General features: G+C 34.6%; 1 protein-coding gene across 8 annotated transcripts in view; it reads right to left on the bottom strand.

The window, feature by feature from the left end:
- Window positions 1–24,390, bottom strand: part of Asph (aspartate beta-hydroxylase) — a 208,533-nt gene that overhangs the window by 156,336 nt on the left and 27,807 nt on the right. For 2 of the 8 annotated variants that reach the window (XM_077801167.1, XM_077801166.1), the window contains exons 2-4: window positions 16,688–16,837; window positions 15,350–15,394; window positions 13,838–13,906 (exon numbers count right to left, since the gene is read on the bottom strand). In XM_077801167.1, coding sequence (XP_077657293.1) covers window positions 13,838–13,906; window positions 15,350–15,394; window positions 16,688–16,837 — 264 coding nt within the window. Of the gene's footprint in view, window positions 1–669; window positions 712–8,311; window positions 9,307–13,837; window positions 13,907–15,349; window positions 15,395–16,687; window positions 16,838–23,370; window positions 23,727–24,390 lie in introns of those variants that run through there. The other 6 variants (XM_026390788.2, XM_026390790.2, XM_077801168.1 and 3 more) reach the window with 6 other exon arrangements.

Below are 24,390 nucleotides of genomic sequence, written 5' to 3' on the forward strand. Positions count from 1 at the left end.
ATAAAGAAACTCATGTACATCCCTCCGCCCCCTGCCATATCCTTCTCACTGGAGAAAATAAATGCTTACATGTGAATAAGAACACTTGTAAGGATATAAAGTAAGGCTGTAATACTAAACTGTTAGCCCACATAGAATGGTTGACAGATATAGCAATTTTTAATTAATTAGAATATCAAATAACAATTTCTGTATCAACATGATGCAGGGCTCCAGATTATAAACCTCAATATTCATGTAACTAGAAAGTACACATTTGATCACCTTAGTTTTTTTCCTTGTGCTGTAAGACAGTGAAATCAATCACTGATGGTTATCTTTTTTTACAGCACTAATTCAAAAAGTTACACCAAGAATGATTTTAGGTAGCAGGATGTGTACACATAGATTAAATATAAATAATCTTGACAAATGTAGTATAATTCTTTATATGTTCTTAAAGACTGTTAGGAAGGTTTGATAATACAAAAGGAAATTAATTAAAGTTATAGGTTCAATGTAGAAATTCTTCTATGAAGTCTTTAAAGAAACTACCTCTAAGGTGCACCCAAAACCAAAAAGCAATATTATTTTGCATTAGTAGCAGCATTTTCATAACATATCCAAAATCTCATGCATCTTCAAGCACTAAACTTGATTCACTCAAGGCTAATTCAGAAACAGAAATACCTTTAGCCTTAGCTTTTCTCTTGGCTACCCCACCAGGTCCTTCTGTTGGTATTTATAAGATGAAAATAGGTTATAAAGAGAAAACATTGAAAGAATTAAAGAATAAGCACCTATAAAAGTTAAAATCAATGCCTTTATGAAAATAATCACTTAAATGCATCCTTAAAGTTAATAAAAAGGAATTCCAATAAACAATAAAAAGGAACACCAAGTATCATTTCTGTGTCACTGTAGAGCTTCATTCTCATTATCTAAAGAGATAAATGCAATCTAATTAACTCATGATCTTGTCAACATTACAATTTGCCTCAGACCTTTAAAAATTATTGGCTGTAGAAACACCTAATTACCACTGGAAAGGGCATTTCACTGCAGGTTTTGAACCATCCTCCTGGGCCACAGATAATCAGTTACAAGCACCAGGGTAGAGGACTGAGGACCTTATTTCCCTGCTCAGTTCTACTGCCCTCCAAAAAAAGACAACATATTTTAATAAGAATTTAGTCTTCACTGTTTTTGAACAAACATTGCTTTTCTCCATCATTTCACACTTCCTTTAAAAATATCACATAAGCATGTAATAATAATAATAATAATAATAATATGTAGGGAAGTTCACTCTACAACAATAGCTTCTACTTTCCCTGTTGGCAAATCAAAGTTCTGATAATGAGTTTACTTCTGACCTAACAAACATCGGTACCACATGCCTTCCTGTGCACTCTGTTCCCACCAGGCTGTAATCAGAAACTCATCGAATTAATCTCAATTTTCCTTTTCTATTATTGCTCAGTTTCATAAGTGCTATTTTATATTCATGTATCTTAAATTTCTACAGCTGCATTCTGAGCTGCCAATCCATTTCTCAGGCATGTCAGATGGGAGGTATGTTCCTCACTGTTCCTATGGTGGGAAAGATGGCAGCACCATGCATCGCCAATCACTCAAGAGTTAAGGCATAAGGTGGTGTCAAAAGAAAGATTCAAACCCTAATGCTTACTCCTGCTGCAAAGTGCAGAACTTACTCTGCATATTTCTGAAAACCCCAATCACAGTCCAACTCTGGCAGGAGGTTTTTTGTACTGTCTTATATACTGTTGTTATACTGTTTCTATTAACCTCTATTCCTATATAATCTCTTCTTTCTTTATCTGTAGCACATTGTATCTATCAAATAAAAAAAAACACATTTGAGAATGGTAATTTTACTTAAGTTGCAATATCACATTTACACTCTGGAAAAAAAGGATGAGTATATCTTACTGCTGACTACACATAAAAAGAAAAAAAAAAGAAAACATGTGGTCAATAGCTTCCTGAGGCTATATCTATCTAATTACTTAGGATACAAAGATAACCTAATTAGTGCATTTATATAACAATTATTTTTCAGAGATATGATTCTGTCCTAAAATCTGTCAAAAAACAGAACCTCATATGCTTGTTTTTTCATGTTGTTTGTGGGAATGTAAATTGGTGCAATGAATCTGGAAAGCAGTATGGAGATTCCTCAGAAAACTTAGAATGGAACCACCCCCTGACCCAGCTATCTCACTCCTTGGTTTATACCCAAAAGACTTAAAATCAGCATACTACAGTGACACAGCCAGGTCAATGTTTATAGCAGCTCAATTCACAGCAGCTAAACTATGGAACCAACGTAGGTACCCTTCCATAGATGAATGGATAAAGGAAATGTGGTATATATACACAATGAAATATTACTCAGCTGTAAAGAAGAATGAAATTATAGCATTTTCCAGTAAATGGATGGAGTTGGAGAATATCATGTTAAGCAAAATAAGCCAATCCCAAAAAACTAAAGACCAAATGTCTCTGATATGTGGATGCTAATTCACAATAACGAGGTGGGGCACTAGGGAAGAATGGAGTTAGATTAGGTAGAGGTGAGTGAAGGGAAGGGAGTGGGTATGGGGGTAGGAAGGGTAGTGGAATGAAACAGACATTATTACCTTATGTACATATATGACTGATGTGATTCTACAACACTTACAATCAGAAGAATGAGAAACTATACCCCACTTATGTATGATATATCAAAGTGCATAAATGCATTCTATTATAACTAATTAAGACAAATAAAAATTTTTAGAAAAATAGAATTAATGCCGAATGCTTTATTGGACCACTCCCCCATTAAAATTCATGTCAGAAAAAAAAAATCAAACGTACTCTTGTAATACTAACTTTTAAACACATGAACATTGGTGCATATACAAAAAGCATTAAAATACACATCTAGAACTGCTAACGTCCCTTTCCTGACTGCTATATGTTATTCAATGGCAGGCCCATATTTTCCTGTTAAAAAGTGGGGCGGTAAAAATCAGATTACCTTCCCAACCCCCACTCTTAAAATAGTCAAAAAGAGCTACATTGATGCAAAGGCTAGCATTAACCGTCATCATGAATAAACCAAAATACTAGATAAACATCAGATTATTGAAACACTGAGAAATGAGTATTTTACTCAAAACTTTTCCAGTTTTGGTATAAATCCTTAAAGTGAAACAAATGATCAAAGTGCAATGTAACATAGAACATTCCAAACTATCTCTGTAAGCTCCTTTTCCGAACTTAAAAAATATAGTCAATTTTTAAGTATTTTCAACACAAAAAGACTGAGCTAATAACTGAAAACAATTATCATATCCACTTACTGAAGAAAAGAGAACAGACAGAAAGAATCCACAGTGCTTGGAAAATAAGTTCACAAAGGAGTCCCTGAATTACCATGTTAAATAGTAGTGTCAAGAAAACGTCTTCTCCAAGTCAAAAGAGCTGTTCTAGGAAGGAAAGCATGTACAATGGGGTGAAGTTCATTGTTACAACATGTCCAGTGAGATTCTTCTGGTAGTTTTAAAAGTGGTAGAGGAGGCAGTCACACCCACCCACAAAACAGAGGTCGAAAGAGAGGCAACCTGAGCCGCAGGGCGCTCTTAAGGGTCTCCATGACTTCATTAGAAGAAAATCAATCAAATGACATAACTTCCCATGATTCTAAGGATGATAAAAGACATAAAGGTTTGGAGGATCTGTCTGAGTCTGTGTGTTTTGGAAGCTAGAGGATAAACAGCCACGTCTGTAAGAAAAAGAAAGCAAGTTACTGTGGGGAGAGAGGATGTGGGGGGAAGGAAGAGGTGCACAGGTGAGGGAGAATTCAGCTTTGGAACCAGGAGACTCAATGTCTGAAAAAAATGATACATGAGTGAGAGAGAGATTCAAAAAATTCTACAATGGTCAAGAAATTTTATAAAGTAAAGAGAAGATAATGGAACCAAAGCCACAGGTGACTGTCTTAGAAAAGCAGAAAACAAAATCATCTCTGCAGAAGGATAAATGACCTTGGAAGATGGAAGAGCAGCAAAGGGTTTAGAATATCTACTAAAGAGAACAAATGTCAGAGTAGTGAGCACCTCATTCTTTGCAGAACTGAATTCTTGTCATCTGTCACCACGGCTGATGTGGACTCTCCTTACAGTGTCAAAAACCAACAAACACATCTATTTTTTGTTGTTGTTCCTTTTTTCTTTTTACTACCATAGCCAACATAGGGGATGGGAGGTTTAAAATGGAAGAAGACCATCAATGAAATTAAGCTCAATATGGTATGCTTTAAAAGTTTCCAAGCAGTATGGAGAGAATTCTATCAATTAGATCTGAAAAGGAAGCTCTTGTTCTTTATAATCCATTTGGATGAAAGCTGCTTAAATTGATGGAGTACATTCCAATTTAAAGCAGTCTAAAGAAGCACTAGGATATAGTTAAAGTCAGAGGGAATGTAAAAAGTAACCACCATATTGTCTACTTTCTTTTCACCATTTTATGGGTATTCTGGTGTTTTTAAAAGCAATGATTGTTAACAGATCTGATGACTATTTAGAATTCTTATACAGGAATTTGGAAAGGAAAAAAAGAAAAATAAATGTCTCATTCTTCCCTTAGAACGTGAGGGAGTCACCGAAAGGTAAAAGGTAAATTATGCTCTTCTGGCAACTGTCTAAGAACCACTGTCACATGCATACTTTTAAAATTAAATGTCCTCTATGAAACTGAAATGCCGGGATGGTTAAGACAATGCTTGGACTTTTAATTTCACCACATGGAATAGACATGATTTTAGAATCCTGGCTCCACTACAGACACCCACCCAAGTAGCCACTGCAAACTGCCAAACTCTTGGCCCTAGAAGAGGAAGGTTGGCATCACTTTATACTCAGGCCACTTCCCACAGACTCTGGTGATAACTGTGAGTCATTTGTGAGCCTCAGATTCTCATCTCATCCTTCCCATACTGGAATACTACCATTGCTTCAAATTGATCATACGTGGCCAAAAAGAGGCCTCAAACACCTTAGTCATGGGCATATGAGCTAAACAGACTGTTGCTCCAAAGATGAAGTCTCATCTTGGTAAAATGCATGTCAAGACACAACACCATTTCCTCTAAAAAGAGCTATAATGACAGTATTACAAACATTTGTGGGAAAAAAGAAGCTACAAACCACCAACCCTCCATGGTGAGTAGGATGAAAATAAGGGAAATGAAAGACCTAAAATAATAGGAAATGATTCCATTCAGTAAATTAGTTTGAATGAAAGTAAAATACAGAGGCAAATACAATGAGGCAATGGAAAGCTTACCTGAAAATTTTTGTTGCCGTAAACCAATTTAGTGTATGAACTTCAAAATGTCATTTCTCTTGGTAAAACAAAAAGTCTAATAATTTTATTACTTATTAAAGCTGGCTTTAAAAAATTCTCAGTATTTCAGTTATCCTATGAGGAATTCCTAGGCTCTTAATTATTGGGATTAGCACCTGCATATAATAGTATTTACCTTTGGTGTGTCAATATTTTATCTTCCTTTATTTGGTTCTTTTTAGTTATACAAAACAATGGAATTCATTTTGACATAATTATAAAAGCACAGAATATAATTAGCTCCAATTCAGTCCCCAGTACTTCCCCTTTGTCTTCCCTCCTCCTCCTAATATTATTTAAATATTAATGAATGCCATGTGTTACGATCAGTTTTGAAGAGGGATAGAAATAAAGCCTAAGATCTAGTTCAAGGAGTCCACAATCTGGTTGATATCTACTACTAATTATTCCATAGATATTTCAACAACCAGAGAATACCACAACAGGCAGAGAATTTGGCATATCTGTGCCATCAATCAATTTATAAAAATAAAGCCTGAGTCACTGAATTCTTATAAGTGTTCCAAATAAACATCATGATGGATCAAGATTCCACATTCCAAATCACAAAAGGCATGTTGTATGTTTATAGACTTAACCAGTTAGCCCTGAGTCTTCCTTGGAAATGGTCATTGAAAGTACTCATCCCCATAAGATCCAACTGTTAAGTGTTCAAATTAATAACTGGCTATGCCTACATCTGCTTTTGATAATTCTCTAAAGAATTAACCACAGCCAAGTCTGTGTTCTGTCTAATTAACTGTAAGTGAAAACATACCAGAATTTAAGGGGAAAAAAATTTCTTACATCTTTGGATAATGCTCTATAAGACAGGGAGATAAGTTAAAGAGTAAAGAATCAAATGCAAGAAGAACAAGGAGGGCCACCCAGTGTTCCATCCTGTCCTAGACATCTGCAGGATGCCCAGTCAGCAAGCTGATAGCCAGGCCTTGGGTTAGTAGGCTCAGCATCTAGAGAACACTTCTGCAGCTGGCTTAAACCACACCAAATATATCCCAGGCAAAATCAGGGTTGAAAAAAGCCCATGTGGAAATAAATCCCCAGGACTCCCGTGCCTCATTTTTGCATCAAACTTCTTTGCCTTCTCAATTGACAAATGGCAGCGCATTTGAAAAAGCAGACCCCACACTACATTTAGCATACATCATATTCTGCAGTTTTTTTAGGTTGTTCAAAACTGAAAAATCACTCAGCTAAACGTTGTTTGACTTAAAATTCCATAACCAGAAATACTCAAATGTGCAGAATACAGTGCTGTATTGTTAAGTTAGCTCTTAAGTTTAGAAGACTTGAGATGAGAAAATATTATATGAAAATTACAAAATTAATCCCTAAAAAATTAACAATTATAGCATATGTAATAAAACATAAACAAAGTTATATTGATCAGCTCAAGATATTTTATACCAAAGTTTTGCAAACAACTTTATTTTCTCTCTCACACACACACACAAAATACCTTAGGGACAAGTTGAAGGAGGTCACAGAAGTCAGGGGTTCATTGGCTACCTGCATCGTACCTTCCTCAGAGGCTTTTCAAATTGTCTAATTAGAAGTGGCACAAAATAAATGGCAAATGATCACCTCACATCCTTCATTTTTTTTTCCACTTACAAAAATAAAGCATAATTAATTTCTGTACACAGACTATGAATTAGTATCATGACATAGAGAAATTAATTACAAACATTTTAACACAAAAATTTAATTATTCACTTCTCAACGAAACCACCTTCTAGGGTTAATGGTCATGACACAATAATAAGTAAGATTGCTTTAATAAGTATTTCATTTAGTTAAGTGAATTTCATTAAGTAGCAGCCCTAAGACTGATTTTGAATTTAAACCTCGTCTATTTGAATTTAAACCTCGTCTTTGATAGTTCATAGCATTCAAAATGCAAGACACAATAAATACCAAGACTGAATTACTTTTCAGAAAGAATGTTATTAAGTAACACTCACTGTAATTCTTGGTGGATACTTGTATGTTTGAAAATCAGAAGCTTTTGGCTGTCTGAAACATTGATAGAATAAAACCTATCTCCTGAATAAGGAGGGCCAGACAAACTAAAGTCTTAATAGTCATCGTAGCTTTAGAAAAACCACTGTACAGGAAGCAATATGCATGTCCATATCTAAAAGTAGCTGCAGAATAAAGGCTGCTCTTATTTTAGTAAGATTAGCAAGTGAGACAGTCTTCCCTGACCCACATAAATGGTGAGCAGAGAGGAAGGATTTCTGAGTTCTGATTTCAGACTTTTTCATTCAGGCTATCATTTTATCACCAAGAAACAAAAATTTGTCTATTCCCCTCAGAATAAACAGATGAATAATCCATTTGCTTAAAAGTCATTTGATTAAATGTGGAAAAACAAGGAATATTCAAAAAGTAGAAATAATACTCAAAAATGTCTAAAATGCAAATATTTTCATTTTAAGCTCTATGAAGAAAGAGGGCTAAGCAAAATTTTAGAGACATTCAAAGAAATTTTAAAACATGAAATACCACTTCTTGAAAGAGCAACAGAAATCAAAAGTCTTAGATCTTATCCCCTTCAAGCTATAAGCATTTTGCCTGGGGAAAGCAGGTGATATGCCATTTCTAAAACCCATTTTAAATGTAGCTAATACAATTGCTTTTGTTACAATGGAATGAAACTCATTTTTTTAAAAACTGATTCAAAGATGTTTTTAGATTTTTTTAATGGGAAAAATCTATTCTCTTAAAACAAATAATGACTTGGATATAGTTATAAATCTAAATATCACATTGTAACTAAGCCCAAATCAATAGCTGATAAGATAAATAAGGAAAAAATGGAAAAAGACTATTATTTAGGATGAATAATTTTAATATGTACAACATTAAGATACATATTCGTACTTTTCCTCTTTTATAATATGCCTACTTAAAAAAAATACAAATTACCTTCTCTGGATGTATACTGAGAAATGAAATTAAAAATAAATTTTGCTTTGTAAACAGAAATATTCAGACATACTACTATCTGAATTCAATAACTTAACTGCACTAAGGCAAATACAGGGGGTAATTTTTAAATTATTTTCAAAGCACCATTAATACAGAATTTGACATTGAAATTTGTATGACAAGTCAGTTAACCTAAACAAATTACAGATTAAAAAATAAGAGCTTTTTTAAAGAATCATCATTTTACACACTGGACAACTTAAACATCAACAGAGAAGCATTTAACTTATGAATCATGCCAGATATAATTTCATAATCAAGTTCATTAGAATCATCATCACTAGTGTGTTAGGAAGACAAGCATGGAGGGTTAAGCACAACACAATTTGCTATTAAGCTTCCAAATTTAATTTGGTAAGTACATAAGTTAAAACAATACAGAAACCAATTATACTGCCAAGAACATCGTTTTCACTGAACTTTGTAGACAGCTACAAGAATGAGGGATGCCACTTTCTTCACTATTGGTGGGGGGAGCCAAGCAAGGGTCTAGCGAGGAGCTGCACTGGGCAAGATCACATGGGTGACTATAACAACTTTAAGGTCACAACTGCCCACTGCACGTTAAGCCCTGCGTAAGCCATGGTAAAGGAAAGAAGAGGAGACTGCTCCAGGTTCTCATAAGCCAGTGACTTCGGTCCCTGAATCAAAGTTACTGGTTATGTAAATCCAAAATGACACAAGTCTTTCCCTGAACCCCTTCATTCTGTGACGTACCATCAACACCATCTGTGGTTTCGCTTTCTTCTTCTTCTTCTTCTAGCATTTCAAAAGGAGTCATTATATCATAGAGAAATGAGAGGAAACCATAAAACCAATCTGAACTTTCCTCGGCTAAAATATTAAGGACTTCCTCAAGAGAATCAATATTTTCATTACTGCCATCTTTGGTCAGGCCTACATAAGAATAAAGGAAGAGAGAAAGAGAAAATTAAGGAGAGCAGTTAGGTGGAAAAATAAACCCAGGAAGAGTGATCTACAAAGGCCGTGCATCATGGTCACAAAGGTTTACAGAAAAGGTATTTAGGAAAATAAAGAAATTGATCCAGATGCACACCTTGCAATCAACTCTTAATCCTATGTGCTAAAGGACAGCCACCATCTGACCAATCCTCACCATTCCTTCCAGCTCCTAAGCAGGTTTGCCTCTTTCCCATTAGAGAGTTTTGAGTTGGAAAACTGACAAAATTGTATCAGTCAAAATCAGTAGACAGTAATAGGAAGAATGAACAGAAGCAGTATCAGAAAAAAAAACATATACACTTCTGATAACCGCTGCATGTGCCCACTTACCAACCAGATATTATGGAGAGTTGATTATACAACCACACAGAAGTATCTATCAACAAATACTTATTGAAAATAGAAAGATTCGTTTCCTCAAATGTTTCCTCTTAGGACCTGGAATAAACTTGGTAAATGCTGAAGCCATCAAAACTAGCAGGATTATTGTTTATAGCATCCATAAATGGGTATAAATGAACTCAAATTATGAAACCTAGATAAAATACTTAAATTTTCACCCATCTAAAAAGGCTAACTAAAATAGTCTGGAAACTGATTCATGGCCCTTTAATTGTAGCCATAAGAAGATTAATAATTCACTCTGCCTACTAATAAGTAATGCAATCAAAGCTTTAGCCAGTCATTTGCAATAGGACCATCCCAAACTCCTCTTAACCTTCATCCATAAAATTAGCTTCAATTGCAGACTGACTTCTGGCATTTTTAAACACTGGTAGCAACAATGGGCCCTCCTAATAGAAAGAATTTAATGTGCATATTACCGTTCATGTTTTTTCCTATGAAGAACTGGTTTTGAGTAAGAAAGGTCTCTTGGCTCCGGTATTTCTGCCAATACTGCCAAGGAACTCATAAATTTGAGGAGGAAAACAGGGTGGGGCATTCTGGCGTATAAGAAATGTGAACATTCACACCATAGAGATTTTCTGATGGTAACCACCCAATTCAGTCACTTAAGGCTTTGGCAACACACAATTTCCACATGTGGTACAACTACCAGCAATCAAGATGGACAAGTAAAACTTAAAACTTAAATTGGCTAACAGTATGACAGCCAATTTAAGTTTTAAAGATTACAGAAAATTTTCTCTGTTTTAGTCAAAAGAACCACATCATGTCATTCTTTCCATAGCTGCAGGGAAGGGAAGGACACACATTGCAGTAAGTATTTAAATTATTTTTTTGCCGAGCCTAGAACATTTTCACTGAACATCACGGTTGACAGGTGTGGTAAACAGGATCTGCACTTCTACCAACATTTTTTTTTTTTTTTATGTGAGAATAGCATCATTCCTTTTTTCTGTCTGAAAACACTATGAGTTGCATATTTAGTAAAATCATTTTATTTTTCGTCATTTTTCAATATACGTACTTCCTAATTATTAGGTACAAAACACAAAATTGTTCTGCTTTTCATTATGACAGGTTGAAGCGTGCAACAAACATGCAGAGGTATTCGAACGAAACTGTTCAACCACGCAACTTTTTAGCAGCCGTAAAGTTGAAACTAATAGTCCAAAAAAGAAAAAAAAAATCTATTCTGGGTATGTAATTCCTACTTCACCTCTAAGGGTGGCTCCAATGAAAGAGCAGGGTGTCGATGCCTTTGGCTAGAAAAACTCTGGTCTTCTCCTTTCTCAAGCTCGATCATGCATCCATCCAGTCCACAAACCTTTACCAAAGTTCTGGGAATTGTATGCAGCCTTCTATTTTGTCCCATCGAGGTGCTAGTCACAGGACAAGAGGACAGCAATGCAATCTTATGTGCTGTCACTCTGAGAAGATTTACTCTCAGCATTTAGTCCTCAGAATATTTCATGTTGATTTTATGTGGGAAACAAGTTTTTACAAAACCCATATCTGAGCAATGTAGCTTTCAATAATCCAAACGAAAATTTACATACGTTTATTTTTTATTATTTGACCACAAAAACAGGAAGCATTGTAATCAAGAACAGGCTTAGTATATTGTCAAACTATATCAGAAAGGCCTTGGACAGAAATAATAAAGTAATAAATAAAATTAATGATGGTTATAAATCTTAATTTACCCATGTATTTCTCTTTTCATATTTTACAAGAAAAGCCAAACCTTAAAATGTTAAAGAAATATAAACATGAAAGTGTACATTTCCACCAACTGAAATGATTTAGATATGTGCAGACTGAAGAATCGAGAAAAAGAACATTTATTAAATAAACACCAAACCTATGAAAGTTCAATATATCTCAACTATTATTACAGCTGCCATGCCAAGCTCTCCCCAGTCTCTTCTACCGTCCTCCTTCCCCTTGGACTCCTTAGGCTTTAATCCAAAGCTTGAACCCTTAAGGTTTCAGCTCAGCCTTTCTCAGGATCACCCTAGTGAGAATGGAGCCAGGAACACTGGCTTCTCTGGGGTACATACTCACTGAATTTGCACCTCCATGACCTCTCCCTGATAATACAGGAGAAAAAAATAATAATAATACAGAGCCAACTGAAGTATTTGTGGTCCCCAAATTTTCACCAGGTTTTATCTTTGAAGTCAACTCCAGTAACTGCTGAGCTACAATAACCTCACTTACCAGAAGAACTCTAATCACTGAATTCAATTCAAGTTACGGTTATATTCCATGCAGAGAATTCAAACAGTATAGAACTAAAGTCAGAGGTAATAGTGAGCCTGACAGTTTGCATTTGATTTGTTTCATTTTGACAAAAGCCACAAGCTAACTATCATATTGCATATAATGTAATTTCTTTATCTTTCTTTGTTTATTATTAGTCAAATTATCAAAATGAACACTGGGATTCACCACTGAGATTCTACCTCTAAGTACATAATTCTTCTAAAAGGGACAAGTTTTGATTTGCACAAGCCACATGCATCTACCTGCAAATAGTAATTCTCAGAGTGACATTTAATTAATCTTTTAGTGATTGGTTAAAAATCTCAGAGGGAAGAAGCTTTTGGAATCTAGCATATGCTAAAAAATCAAATTATTAATTTTTTTAAAAAAAATCAATAAAACACAGTAGATAAGGAGATTATTTTAAAAGGGGGGGATTTGACCCATATGAAGTTATCTTTAAAATAAAAGGTTCTATGATTCAGAATTCATCAATTAAAGTAATGTTTGGAATAATAAACCACTTATAGCAAGCAAATTACCATAATCTTGATATGTAAAGTTCTACATAACTATCTGTTTCACATGCCTAAAGTTAGAGCAATCTGAAGATTTAACGTATGTACAGAAACTCTAGATATGCAATAATAGAATTACATAGACAATTCCATTAAGGTTAAGTCAGAAGAAAAAAATTCATGGAAATTTTATAGTATGTTTCACTAAAAGTAGCAAATACTAATTTCCATTAAGTAGTAATAAGAAAATATAAACTAAAAGGGGAAAAATAAGAAGGTATATTACATATAATCATAACTAAAATCTTTTTTCATACTTAGAATTCATTGTTTTAAGAGGTAAAATTTACCTACCAAAAGCAGTTTAACTGGTTACAAATATAGTCTACTTCCATTTTTTTCATGTTCATAGAAAAACAAAATAGAGTGTGTAAAAAGATATACTCCATTAAGCTTAGTGTAAAATATCCTACTATAGCTATTGTATTTTTAAACACTTGGATATGATGTTTCAATATTATTTTGCTTCATAAGACAAAGGAAATAGTGCTGTTTAAAAGCAGAACTATATATCTCACCTAGACAGATTGTGTTAAATTTGCATATTAAAATCAGCACCTTTCTTTCTAGAAGACAGCATTTTAAAACAAATGGAAGAAGAATACCACATCTTTTTTATTAGAAGAAACTGCTCAATGATTAAAAACAGGTTACTTGATGATAGAAAATGCAGAGTTCAAGATTTTTCAAAATGAGGAAACTTAGTCAAAAGACCTCTAGTTCACATCTTAATGTTAATTTTAAAATATGGCTAAGCTTTTTAAGATGTTTACTACCACAATTCCATTTCAAAATGAATTTATGTAAGCCTTTAGAAATTTACATTTTCAAGTGGAAGTGAATTATGTCAAATGATGCTAAGAATGACTATGATTACCATCTTTGAAAACAAACTAGTACACTATATCTTCAAACATTAGGTTCAGAATATAAAGTGCTTTCAGTCTAAAAACACAAATTAAAGTACACTTACTAAAAAACGTGTGCGAAAAAGTTATATACTTATTTACTTGTAAAAGTAAATTGAAGTGTCAGAGTTTTAATAGAAAAATAAAGTCACAACCTCTGAGCAAAAATGGAATGTACCACTTAAGTGGCATAATATCTTCCATAAAATGTTTATATCCAATGTAGATATTATTAAAACAAAAATATTCTCTTGTTCCCAGTATTTTATTACTACTAACAAAAAAATAAATAAAAGGTGTACTTGCCTAATAAAACTTTGGCATCATCCACATCAAAATCTCCATCCCCATCAGCATCATAGACTCCCAGTTTTCCTATAATAGGAGAGAGATGATAGGTGTAGAAACAAAAGGGAAAACAAATTTAGTAAGGTATCATCCTCATTGTAGTCCTATATCCCAACTATAAATAAATGTTCCCAGCCAATCCTGGCAATTATACTTTTAATACTACAAACCAATGCTCTGTGAATATCTTACCTAAAATTATTGGGCAAATCATTTAGAGATCCAGAAATTATTCACGTCACAAATTCTAAGACATATAACTGGGATAATATTTTTCTTAAAGGTTTCACCATACCTTGATATAATCACTTCAGAACCTTCATTTATATTGCTAAAAATGTTTTGGATAAAATTTTGAACATGTATAAAAAAATTCCAACCCATTTTTGAGTTACATAAAATTTGATGTTTTTAAAGTGTGAAACTTTATCACACTAAAAATACTTGAAGCAAAAGAAAAAAGCAACCAATCCTCAAATACAGTCTATTAAATATAGACTACATATAATACAGTAAATAAGTTAGCATGGAGTATTATTGCTAAAAATTAGGATAGTTACTTTCATATTTTTCAATAATGATTCACAACAAAAATATCATGAATCAATCTTAACTGAGGGGGGAAAAAAGACTGTTCTAGAAATAAAGGATATAAAACTGGAGGCTTCCTGAAACTACAAAGTAAAATTTAATGGTTATTCTACTTAAAAACTTAATTAGCACTGGCCATCTACTATAAAATAGCAAAAAAAAAAATCAATAATTAGAAATCTTAAAACATATATGCTGAGAAGACATTTACACAAGAACTGACCTTTACATTTTAAGAAGAATAAATATGCATTTTTAAGACTTTAATCCTTTCTCATCAGGAAGACTAGAACGTTTAGCATTTCAATGAGTCTACTATATTAAATACCCTAAAATAAAATTCTAAAAAGCAACATAGTTGACAATTCATCATTGGACAGTAACTATGAAGAAACATATTGTACAGCAATATTTTAAACAACATGCTAATAAAGCACTGGCATTAAAAAGAGTTGTCAACCCTTTCACCATTTCTTTAGCACAATGTATGTATTAAAAGATTGCATAAAAGCAGACAGAAATTTTCTTTATTTTCCCAAAGCCCTGTGCTCTACAAAATAGCACATTTGCTATAAAGAAGTCTGACTTGGCACATACAAATTAAAAATGGTAATGACAATAATGGAGAGATGAATGTGTTATTTCTATTGCTATGAAAATGAAATCCTAAAACCTGAAGCTCAAGGCTGTATACAGCATAAAACTCAAATAACATTTTAAGAAAAAAACAGAAAATACTTGCCTTCTGACAAATTTATGAGGGAAAATTGAACCTCTCATTTACATTCTCTGATACAGATGATAGTTAAATTAGTAGACTAAGAATGAGGTTTTAGAGACTGACAAAAGTGCAGTTCCAATGCATCTCCAATAGCCTACCTTGAAGCACCTCTGATAAGTTATAACGGAAGTCCTTTGCTTTGGCTGCGTGCATGTAAAAACATGAAAATTGTTACTTGAGTCTAAAGGTACAAATATTTAAAATCTCTTCCTTAACATATATTCCCTAGCAGCATAGTACTGTAAGCCAATGACAACAAAGATCTACTCCGAAGTTTGTCACTGAACTAAAATTCTGTTAGTTTATTCATGTATCTAGAGACCCTTTCCTTCAAGCAATAAAGATAAAAATATTGTATGATTCCATTTATATGTAATCTCCAGAAAAGGGAAAAGAACAGACATAGAAAACAGGCTAGTGTTTGCCCTGAGAGTGAAGGGGTTGGGGGGAAGTTGGACGTTATAGGGGGAGAGGGTTTTAGAAATATTCTGGAATTGGACAATGATGATATTTGCACAAAGTGACTAACATACTAAAGACCAATACATGATACATTTTCAAATATTTGATTTTGAATTTTATATTATATGACTTTTATCTCAATTTTTAAAATGATGAAAATGATAAAGAATTATTAATGTTAAGAATATCATGAAACACCAGCAATTATGGGAAGAGAAAAGGAGAAAAAAGGGGAGCATGATCACAAGTACCACAGCACCATCCTCAGAGTAGTATACAGACCACAGCCATCCACTCACAGTCACGTCCACACACCTGTCCCAGGACACGCACACTTTTACACAGGTACTTCCTCCAACAGGCACTGGGGGGGGGGGGGCGCTTTGAAAATCCTCTCTGAAGAAGGGTTTCTCAAACTGTGTGGTTATGCTGTTCATAGATCCTTAAGTAAATTCAGTGGTTCATGATCAAGAATTTTAAAAATTTATAACATAAATAAACCTGAATAGAAACAGGTATACATGCATACAACATGTAGCAAGAATGAGTTTGATAAAACTCATTCTGATGAAACTATGTGTACTAATCAAATACTACAAAGCCTTTTTTAAAAAAAAAATATTTATTTTTTAGTTTTAGGTGGGCACAATATCTTTATTTTACATTTATGTGGTGCTGAGGATTGAACCCAGTGCCTCATGCATGCTAGGTGAGCACTCTACCACTGAGCCACAACTCCAGCCCAATCTTTTTTTTTTTTTTTTTTTTTAAATAAAGTTCAGAAGCCACTGAGGTAATCCTGGTAACATTCCCTTTTGCTCCATCCTATGGAGAATCACTGAATAAATGGTTCAGTACCAATTCAGTACCAAAATGAACAGTACCATAAAGATAATAACAAACCTTCACAATGACTAAGGGATGTCACCTACCCTTTTACAAATTCACGTAAGAAACCATATCACAATTCTTACCTAGAACTTCCTCGTAATCAACAAGATCAAACCAAACAACAGCTACTGACGTCCAAACTCCCAGCAAGGCAATGACCATAAACCAAGTGAAAAAGGAGCTTCCAGAAAGTCCTCCTTTCCTCCCGTTCTTGTGTCCTCCATGCTTTGTCTCTGTTTAGAAATAAAAGTAAAAATGTCACCATGGAAGAAAACATTTCATCGAACACCTCTCTTTACACTGAGTTACTTAGAGTTATTTGACAGTCGATCATTTCAAAAAAGTTTTCACTTAAATCCTCCAAACATGCGACACTAAATAAAAGGTTTTGAAAACAGAAATGCTTCTTCCTAGACTTAAGGCCATGTACAGAAAACCGTAATTTTGAAATAGAACAAATAAACTACGGATGGGTTCATTATTTTTAAAATATTATATTGATATAACATATACCTTGCTTCCAAGTTACCAAAACCACTTGCATAAAACCTCCTTCAAAGTATTGAGCATACAAACAACTTAATGAAATCAGAAAAATGTAGCCAGACCTTTTGCTGTGTTTTATTTAGTATCTGTAGAATCTTAAAACCAGTGGTTGCAGAAGAAAATAATCCCCTACCCATAGCTACTCTATATTCTGAGTGGGTGGGGAGGACAGAGAGAGACAGAGACAGGCAGACAGGCAGGCAGGCAGACAGAGGGAAATTGAAGGAAGAAGGAAACTACATAAATATATAACAGGAACAAAGAAAAGCAAAATTCTGTCCTTTATAGAGTCCACTGGGCCCTGTGAAGCAGGAAAAGGTTCATTCACAATTGGTTGCAATGCAGGAAACAGCTTTGTAAACCGCTGTCCACCAAATGTCATTTATCATACTCGATATGTTTAGCATGTTCTATTCTTTTGGAAATATTCTTCTAACAGTCATAAATAAACAGAAACCATGAAGGCCAAATGATAGCTTTAAAAACAGTCAATATTGTTCTTAAGAGGAAAATCTACCATACACACATTTTCCTTAAAGGAATGCGATACATATTATGTAAATATTAATAAATAAAAAGATCAAGTCACCTGCCAAAATGCCAGGTATGAAAAGGAAAAATTTACAAATGGGTCACTGCCTCACATCTGTGCAGTACACGGACCCTCTGTGAGGGGGCTCATGGGCTGCTGCACCTGTCCTCACAGAGACCTGTCCATGTCTCTGCAGACGGTGCTTCTGGAAGTTTTAGCAGGACAGTGGTGGACCCGTGTGACCACTCCTCACACTGCAAGACATCTCACAACTCTGGTTTCCCCTGGACCTAAAGGCAAGTAGGTCCCAGAATATGACAAACAAAAACACCCCCAAACATTTCCACATGTTTCCTACCTGGGGCAGTGCCTGGTGGAGAGGTACTGGGAGAGAAGACAAAAATAAGCATGTTTATAGAACAAAGGTAAAGGGACTGGCCTGAGGTCAGTGGCACAGCTGCAGAGAACTAGCAGCACCACATGAGGACATCCACAGGCTGAGCTCCTGGATCCATATCAAGTGAGTCAACTTCCATGATTTCACAAGACCCTACTATCAACTTTGTGTAAAAACTGTCTATAGGAAAACACATTTATATATTAAAAGTACTTGCTGAGCTAAGGTTACATTATTGCATATTAAATCAACTTAAAATAAGCTTCCTTGTTTCATTATCAGATCACAGACACAGGAAAGGGAATCTGGGTGAAATTTTTGGAAATGTTGGTAGGGAAAAGGATGATTTCCAGTTTTTATGTATCTCCAGGATATAAATAATAAAAAGAATGATACAAAATAAATTGCCACTAGAATTTTAAAAGTTAAAGAAACAAAAGGAGGTTGGCTTCTATGGGGACAAATTCATCAACAGTGAAGTATGCTTAAGTTTTTTAACTTTTATGAATAAAGACATTTTTCTTAAGACTGTATCAAAAATGTCTTATTTTTATATAACATAACATCCACTTGCATACAATACTAAGTATAATAATGCCTTCTGAATACACATTTACTTCCAAACATGAAGCAATCATAATTAATAACTAAGAATTCCCTTCCTTGGCTACTTACTGCTTCTAAAAGCCAAATTTAAATTAGAACTGCAGTAAAACTGTTTTTCTCTTATCAACTGTTGCACATTTTTTAACTGACACCAAACTCTTGTGTTCCTCCTTAACTGAAAAATAGGAAAGCTGGAAAAAAAATAGCTCATACTTTAATTCCTTTATTTAATATATTTATTCAGCATGCATGTATCAGACATGATATGATTTTTACACATTTGAGGCACTGGACTCGATCCTCAGCACCACATAAAAATAAATAAAATAAAGACATTGTCTCCATCTACAACTAAAAAAAATTTTTTAAAAAAAGCACAGCCAGAATGAATACTATTTAAAATAAGTAACAAATGTAACAACTAATAAAACAATAACTTGAATTCAAAGGTCAACTCTTCATTTTTCTTTCTTGTTTTTTATTTTGCTAGTGTGTGGTTTTGTGTTTTGGTTTGGTTGTTATTCTTTGTGGGGTTTTTTTTTTTTTTTTTTTTTTGAGACAAAGTCTTGCCATGGTATGTTTCATAGTCTGGCCTCAAACTCCTGGGCTCATGTATCCCTCCTGCCTGGGCCTCCCGAGTAGCTGAGATGACAAGCTCTCTCCTCAGTGCCCGGCTTCTCTCTCTTTCTTAAACCAGAATTGTGGGAGGAAACTTCTGAGATTCTCAAAAGTAAAGTTTTTTATCCAAGTAGTATCATTTATCCAAGTAGGTGATATTTATGTAAGTTATTGAGGAATTGGAAGCAGGAGGTAAGAAAAAGCCAAATATGTAGCAGAGAACACACTTTTACCTAGAATCTGTTTTAGACATGATTCTAAACCACATTCCATTATTCACTGCACAAACTGGAGAATCTAGAGACTTTAGAGAAAACCTGACCCAATGATTTAAAGAAAGACAGTGCTGGTAGAGGGTAGGGCTACAAAGGGAACAGAAAAGACACAAGAACTAGAACAGTGTAGTGGTAGGAGACCATTTTTTTTTTTTTAATCAGAGCCCACACGCAAGCCTCTTAACGGTCCTTACAATAATCTTTAATAGAAGATAATAACCGATACTCACATTGGTTGTCATTAAAACATCATTTTAATCTGTTTAGGAACACAAGAAATGCACAATCAATCGTAGACTTCCATGCAAAATAGCTTATCAAATAGAGTTACTGCAGTAAAAGGAACATGATACTGAGCTAGAATACCAAATTAGCAATATTTTATTCTATTCCAATGTCATATAAATGATTCATTACTCTAGCATTATTAAACAAGTTACTGTTAATACTTGCTTACTTCCTAAAGGAATCAAATATTAAATCATAGAAAAGGGAGTCTCTTTTAAGAGAGAGTTTTTTAAGGGAACTCTTGACAGCAAATAACACTCCTGATATGTCCCTCTGTAAATATGATGTGCCCAGTCCCAAAGGGCAGATCAGTTTCTACCCAATTAAAACAAAAAGAGCACAGTAAGAAACACCCTTCATGAGGGCTTAAAACTCCCCAAGTAAACCTGAAACCAGTACTTTGTCACAAAGGTATTCTAAAAGAACATCTAGTAATTGTTCCTATATTCTAAGATCAGAATAAAACCAAGAAAAACCACAAGGGGAGTGGGGAATAGAAGTTCAGTGGATTAGAGAAAAGGGAATGAAGGGAAGGGAGGGAGGTTAGGAATAGGAAAGACAGTGGAAAGAATCTGATGTAACTTCCCTATGACATATGTGAATACACCACAGTGAATTTCTATATCATGTACATCCACAAGACTGGAGGGATCCTAATTAGAATAAGACATACTTCATGTTTGTATAAATATGTCAAAATATACTGTCATGTGTCACTAAAAGAACAAATATAATGTAAAAACAAAAAAAAAAAAACTTCAACAGTAAGAAATAACCCAAGTTGGCCAGGCTTGGTGGCACATGCCTGTAATTCCAGAGGCTTGGGAGGCTGATCTAGGATGACTGCAAGTTCAAATCCAGTCTCAGCAACAGCGAGGCACTAAGCAACTCAGTGACACCCTAATAGAGAATAGTGCTGCTGATGTGGCTCCGTGGTTGAGTGCTCCTGAGTTCAATCCTTGGCAGCTCCCCCATAAATAGAAATAACTCAATTTAAAAATGAGCAAAAGATCTAAACACACATCATCAAAGAAGACATACAGATGGCAAGTAAGCATATGAAAGACCTTCAACAATGGCATATTTTCATTGGCCATTAGGAAGTTGCAAACAAAAATAAGACATGATTGTAAACTTATTAGAGAGAACAAATTCCAAAACACTGACAACACAAAATGCTGGTGAGGATGTGGAGTAACAGGAAGAAATACCTGCCCATTACTCATGGGAATGAAAAACTGCATAGCCACTTTGGAAGACAGTCTTGCAGTTTCTTACAAAACTAAATACGTGTCCGAGTAATCACATTCCTCGATATTCACTCAAAGGAGTTTAAAATGTATGTACATACAAAGAACATCTTTATTCACAATTGCCAAAACTTGGAAGCAATCAAGACGTTCCTTTAGTAGGTGAATGGATAAATACACCATAGTACATCCTGATAATGGAATATTTTCCAATACTAAAAACAAATGAGCTATTGAACCATGAAAAAGATATGGAAGCAATTTAAATGCATATTGCTGAGTGGAAGAAGCAAGTCTAAAAAGACTACATACTCTAAAATCCCAACTGCAGTCCATTAGCTATGATTTTATTTTCTATGGTTTCAATTACCTGTGGTCAACCATGGTTCAAAAATATTAAATTGAAAATTTTAGAAATAAAAAAAATAAAAATAAAAATAAATCTCCATTTCATTTTATGGTTCTATGTTCAAACTGAAGCCACTGTATCCCTAAGAACTGGTCAAAAATTTTACTGGAGTTAAGAATATGGCAGAGGCCGAGTGGTTCCTTTTTTCCATGCTGTCTTAGCAAAATCACATGATCTCCAAATTAGAAAATATTCTCACATACTACTAAACACCAAAAATTACCATAGCACTCATCTAGCATATGTGAGGCCCTGCGTTCAATTCTCAGCACAACATATAAATAAATAAAATAAAGATATTGATGTGATGTGGCTCAGTGGTTGAGCCCAATAGTCCAAAAACAAGAGTCTCCTAAATGAAGACTGAGCTAGGATGATGACTAATTTTACTTATTTGGTTGAGGAAAGGGAAAATAGAAATGCTTCTGCAACTCAGTGGTCATCAATCACTAACTGACCTACCATTGAATAAATTATAAATCACTTAAAATTTTCCATTAATATTAGAGATTTCATATGTACAGATCAATTGTGCTTTTTTTTTCAGGGGAAAATACTGGGGATTGAACCCAGGGTGCTCAACCACTAGCTATAGTCTCAGAACTTTTTTTTTTTTTTTTTGAGCAGGGTCTTGCTCAGTTGCTGAGGCTGGATTCAATTTGTCATCCTTTCCTAGTTGCAGAGATTACAGGCATGCACCACATCACTAGGCTTCAAGTATGCATTTAGGAGTTTTTAAAACAACATTAAAAAAAACATCAAGAATCTCATCAAATGTCATCTTTCCATGATAAAAAATGTCACCTTGGGCTGGGGTTGTGGCTCAGTGTTAAAGCGCTTGCCTAGCATATATGAGGCCCTGGATTCAATCCTCAGCACAACATATAAATAAATAAAAATATCACCTTTTGGGAATCTATAACTATTAAAGACGTAACTACTGATTTTCTCCAACTATATAGGTTACAAAATCCATGTAGAGGTGGAGAAACATCTTCTAAAGAAATACAAGTCGGGTATATTATATCATGTTATTCTTCGTGGAGTAAAGCACCTGTCAGATTAGTCAAGTGACCCATTCTAACCAATTATTCACAAAAGCATTCAAAGTGGGGAAGCTCCTATAATCTAGCCTAGTAGTATAATCCTCTCGGGTGCTGTTTCCTCAGATGAGAGTTAGATTCAATCTTCACATGTCCAGTTTTTTATTATATAAATTGTCAACAAAATGAGTCAATGTAGTCTGCTTCGAATTAATGGAAAGATAATCTTCACAAAGTAAAGCAAAAAAATATACATAAAAGTGAAATCAATAGATCATTAAAGAATACATGAAAGTTAAAGATTCAATTTAGAAAAAACAAAATTCTATTTTTTGTTGGTTTGTTTTTTTTTGCATTTATTATCGGCTTCACAAGTAAGTAGGTCAGTTTCCATATTTGGTAAGTCTTTGCTTGAACCAACTTAAGTCTCCTCATTTATACAAGATGGGACTTGTGTATCCTGTCAATTTATATGAAATCAGAATGCATGCAATTCTTTGAATTCATTATAATTAACTTATATAAGACTTAGGAGAACTGATTATATATATTTTTGCAGTTTTCAAAATGTGGTCTCTGATAGTAGAAAATATTAAAAGATAATCTAAAAGTACCAATACATATATTCAGATTAAAGACAAATTATTCCATGAAAAATCCAACCACCACGAAAAGTCAATGGTTCCAGGAACTCAAGAGAAAATAAAGAAGACACAGTCAAAACGCTTAGCCAAAAATGTTTGAACAGAGCAACCCTGAAAATAAAGCCAGATTCAAAAACCTCAAACAAACAAAAATATACCTTTATCTTCAGCCATTTTGGTTTCTTCAATCCATGAAAAATATATGTTGAAGAAGAAAAATCACAGTGTTTCCAACAGGTATCAGGCACCCTGCGTGCCCTTCCCTCCTAGGGTCTGGAATGGCCAGCTCCTGCATGGCCACGGGCTCCAGAGCTGAAATTGGACCTGACTGCAAGCTCTGCTCACCAGTTATTTTTAGAGGCCTTTTCCTCGTGGCAAATGCTGCTAATCACTCAAGCTGAAATGCGCTCCTGACAATCCTGCGGCCTCTCCCCACTTAGGGGATGGATTCCTTTCTCAGATGGTCCTATCTCCTCCTAATTCCAACCTCTAAAAGAATCAAGCCTACTGGAGAAAGTGAAAGGGAACAAACTGTGCTACCAGTTTTGTTTTCTTGGACACAGGATTCAATAGCTTTGGCCCAAACCCCAAATCCTCCACAACTGAAATGAGTTCTTATGTGGCCCCAAGCCCAGAAACCACTCTATTTGGCCCTTCGGAATCTTAATCAAATGCCTACAAGACTATCAGCTTAGCTTCTCTGAATCCAACCGAACCATAAATGGTAAGAAATGATCAATGCTCTAGAATTCTGACACACAGCATTACTATCTCAGGAATAGTTCCTCCAACAGCAAAAAAAAATAAAGCAACCCCACAAAAATATTTCATGGGAGAAGAAGGGCTGTGAGGAAAGGGGTGGAGGAAGGGAAAGGAATAGTGGGGAGGCTAGGAGGAAGGGATACAGAATGCCAGAAATCTTCAGGAGTAGGAGAAGTGACCTAGGAACCACCGTCTCAAAAAGAAAACTGGAAAGAGATTACACAACCACATTCTGATTTCTTTTCTACTTCTCCCCAACCCCATCTCCAAATATTCTCTTTTGGGAAATAAAAATCAGCCCAATTTTAATACCATTTTTTTACTGATCTAAGATTAGCAGTTCACATTAGAGCTCTGATGAGTATATGAAATTAATTTTGCACAAATAGTATCTAGAGCAAGGCAGCAACCTTTCA

The sequence above is a fragment of the Urocitellus parryii genome, chromosome 7 (assembly GCF_045843805.1).
Source record: "Urocitellus parryii isolate mUroPar1 chromosome 7, mUroPar1.hap1, whole genome shotgun sequence".
Lineage (NCBI taxonomy): Eukaryota > Metazoa > Chordata > Mammalia > Rodentia > Sciuridae > Urocitellus > Urocitellus parryii.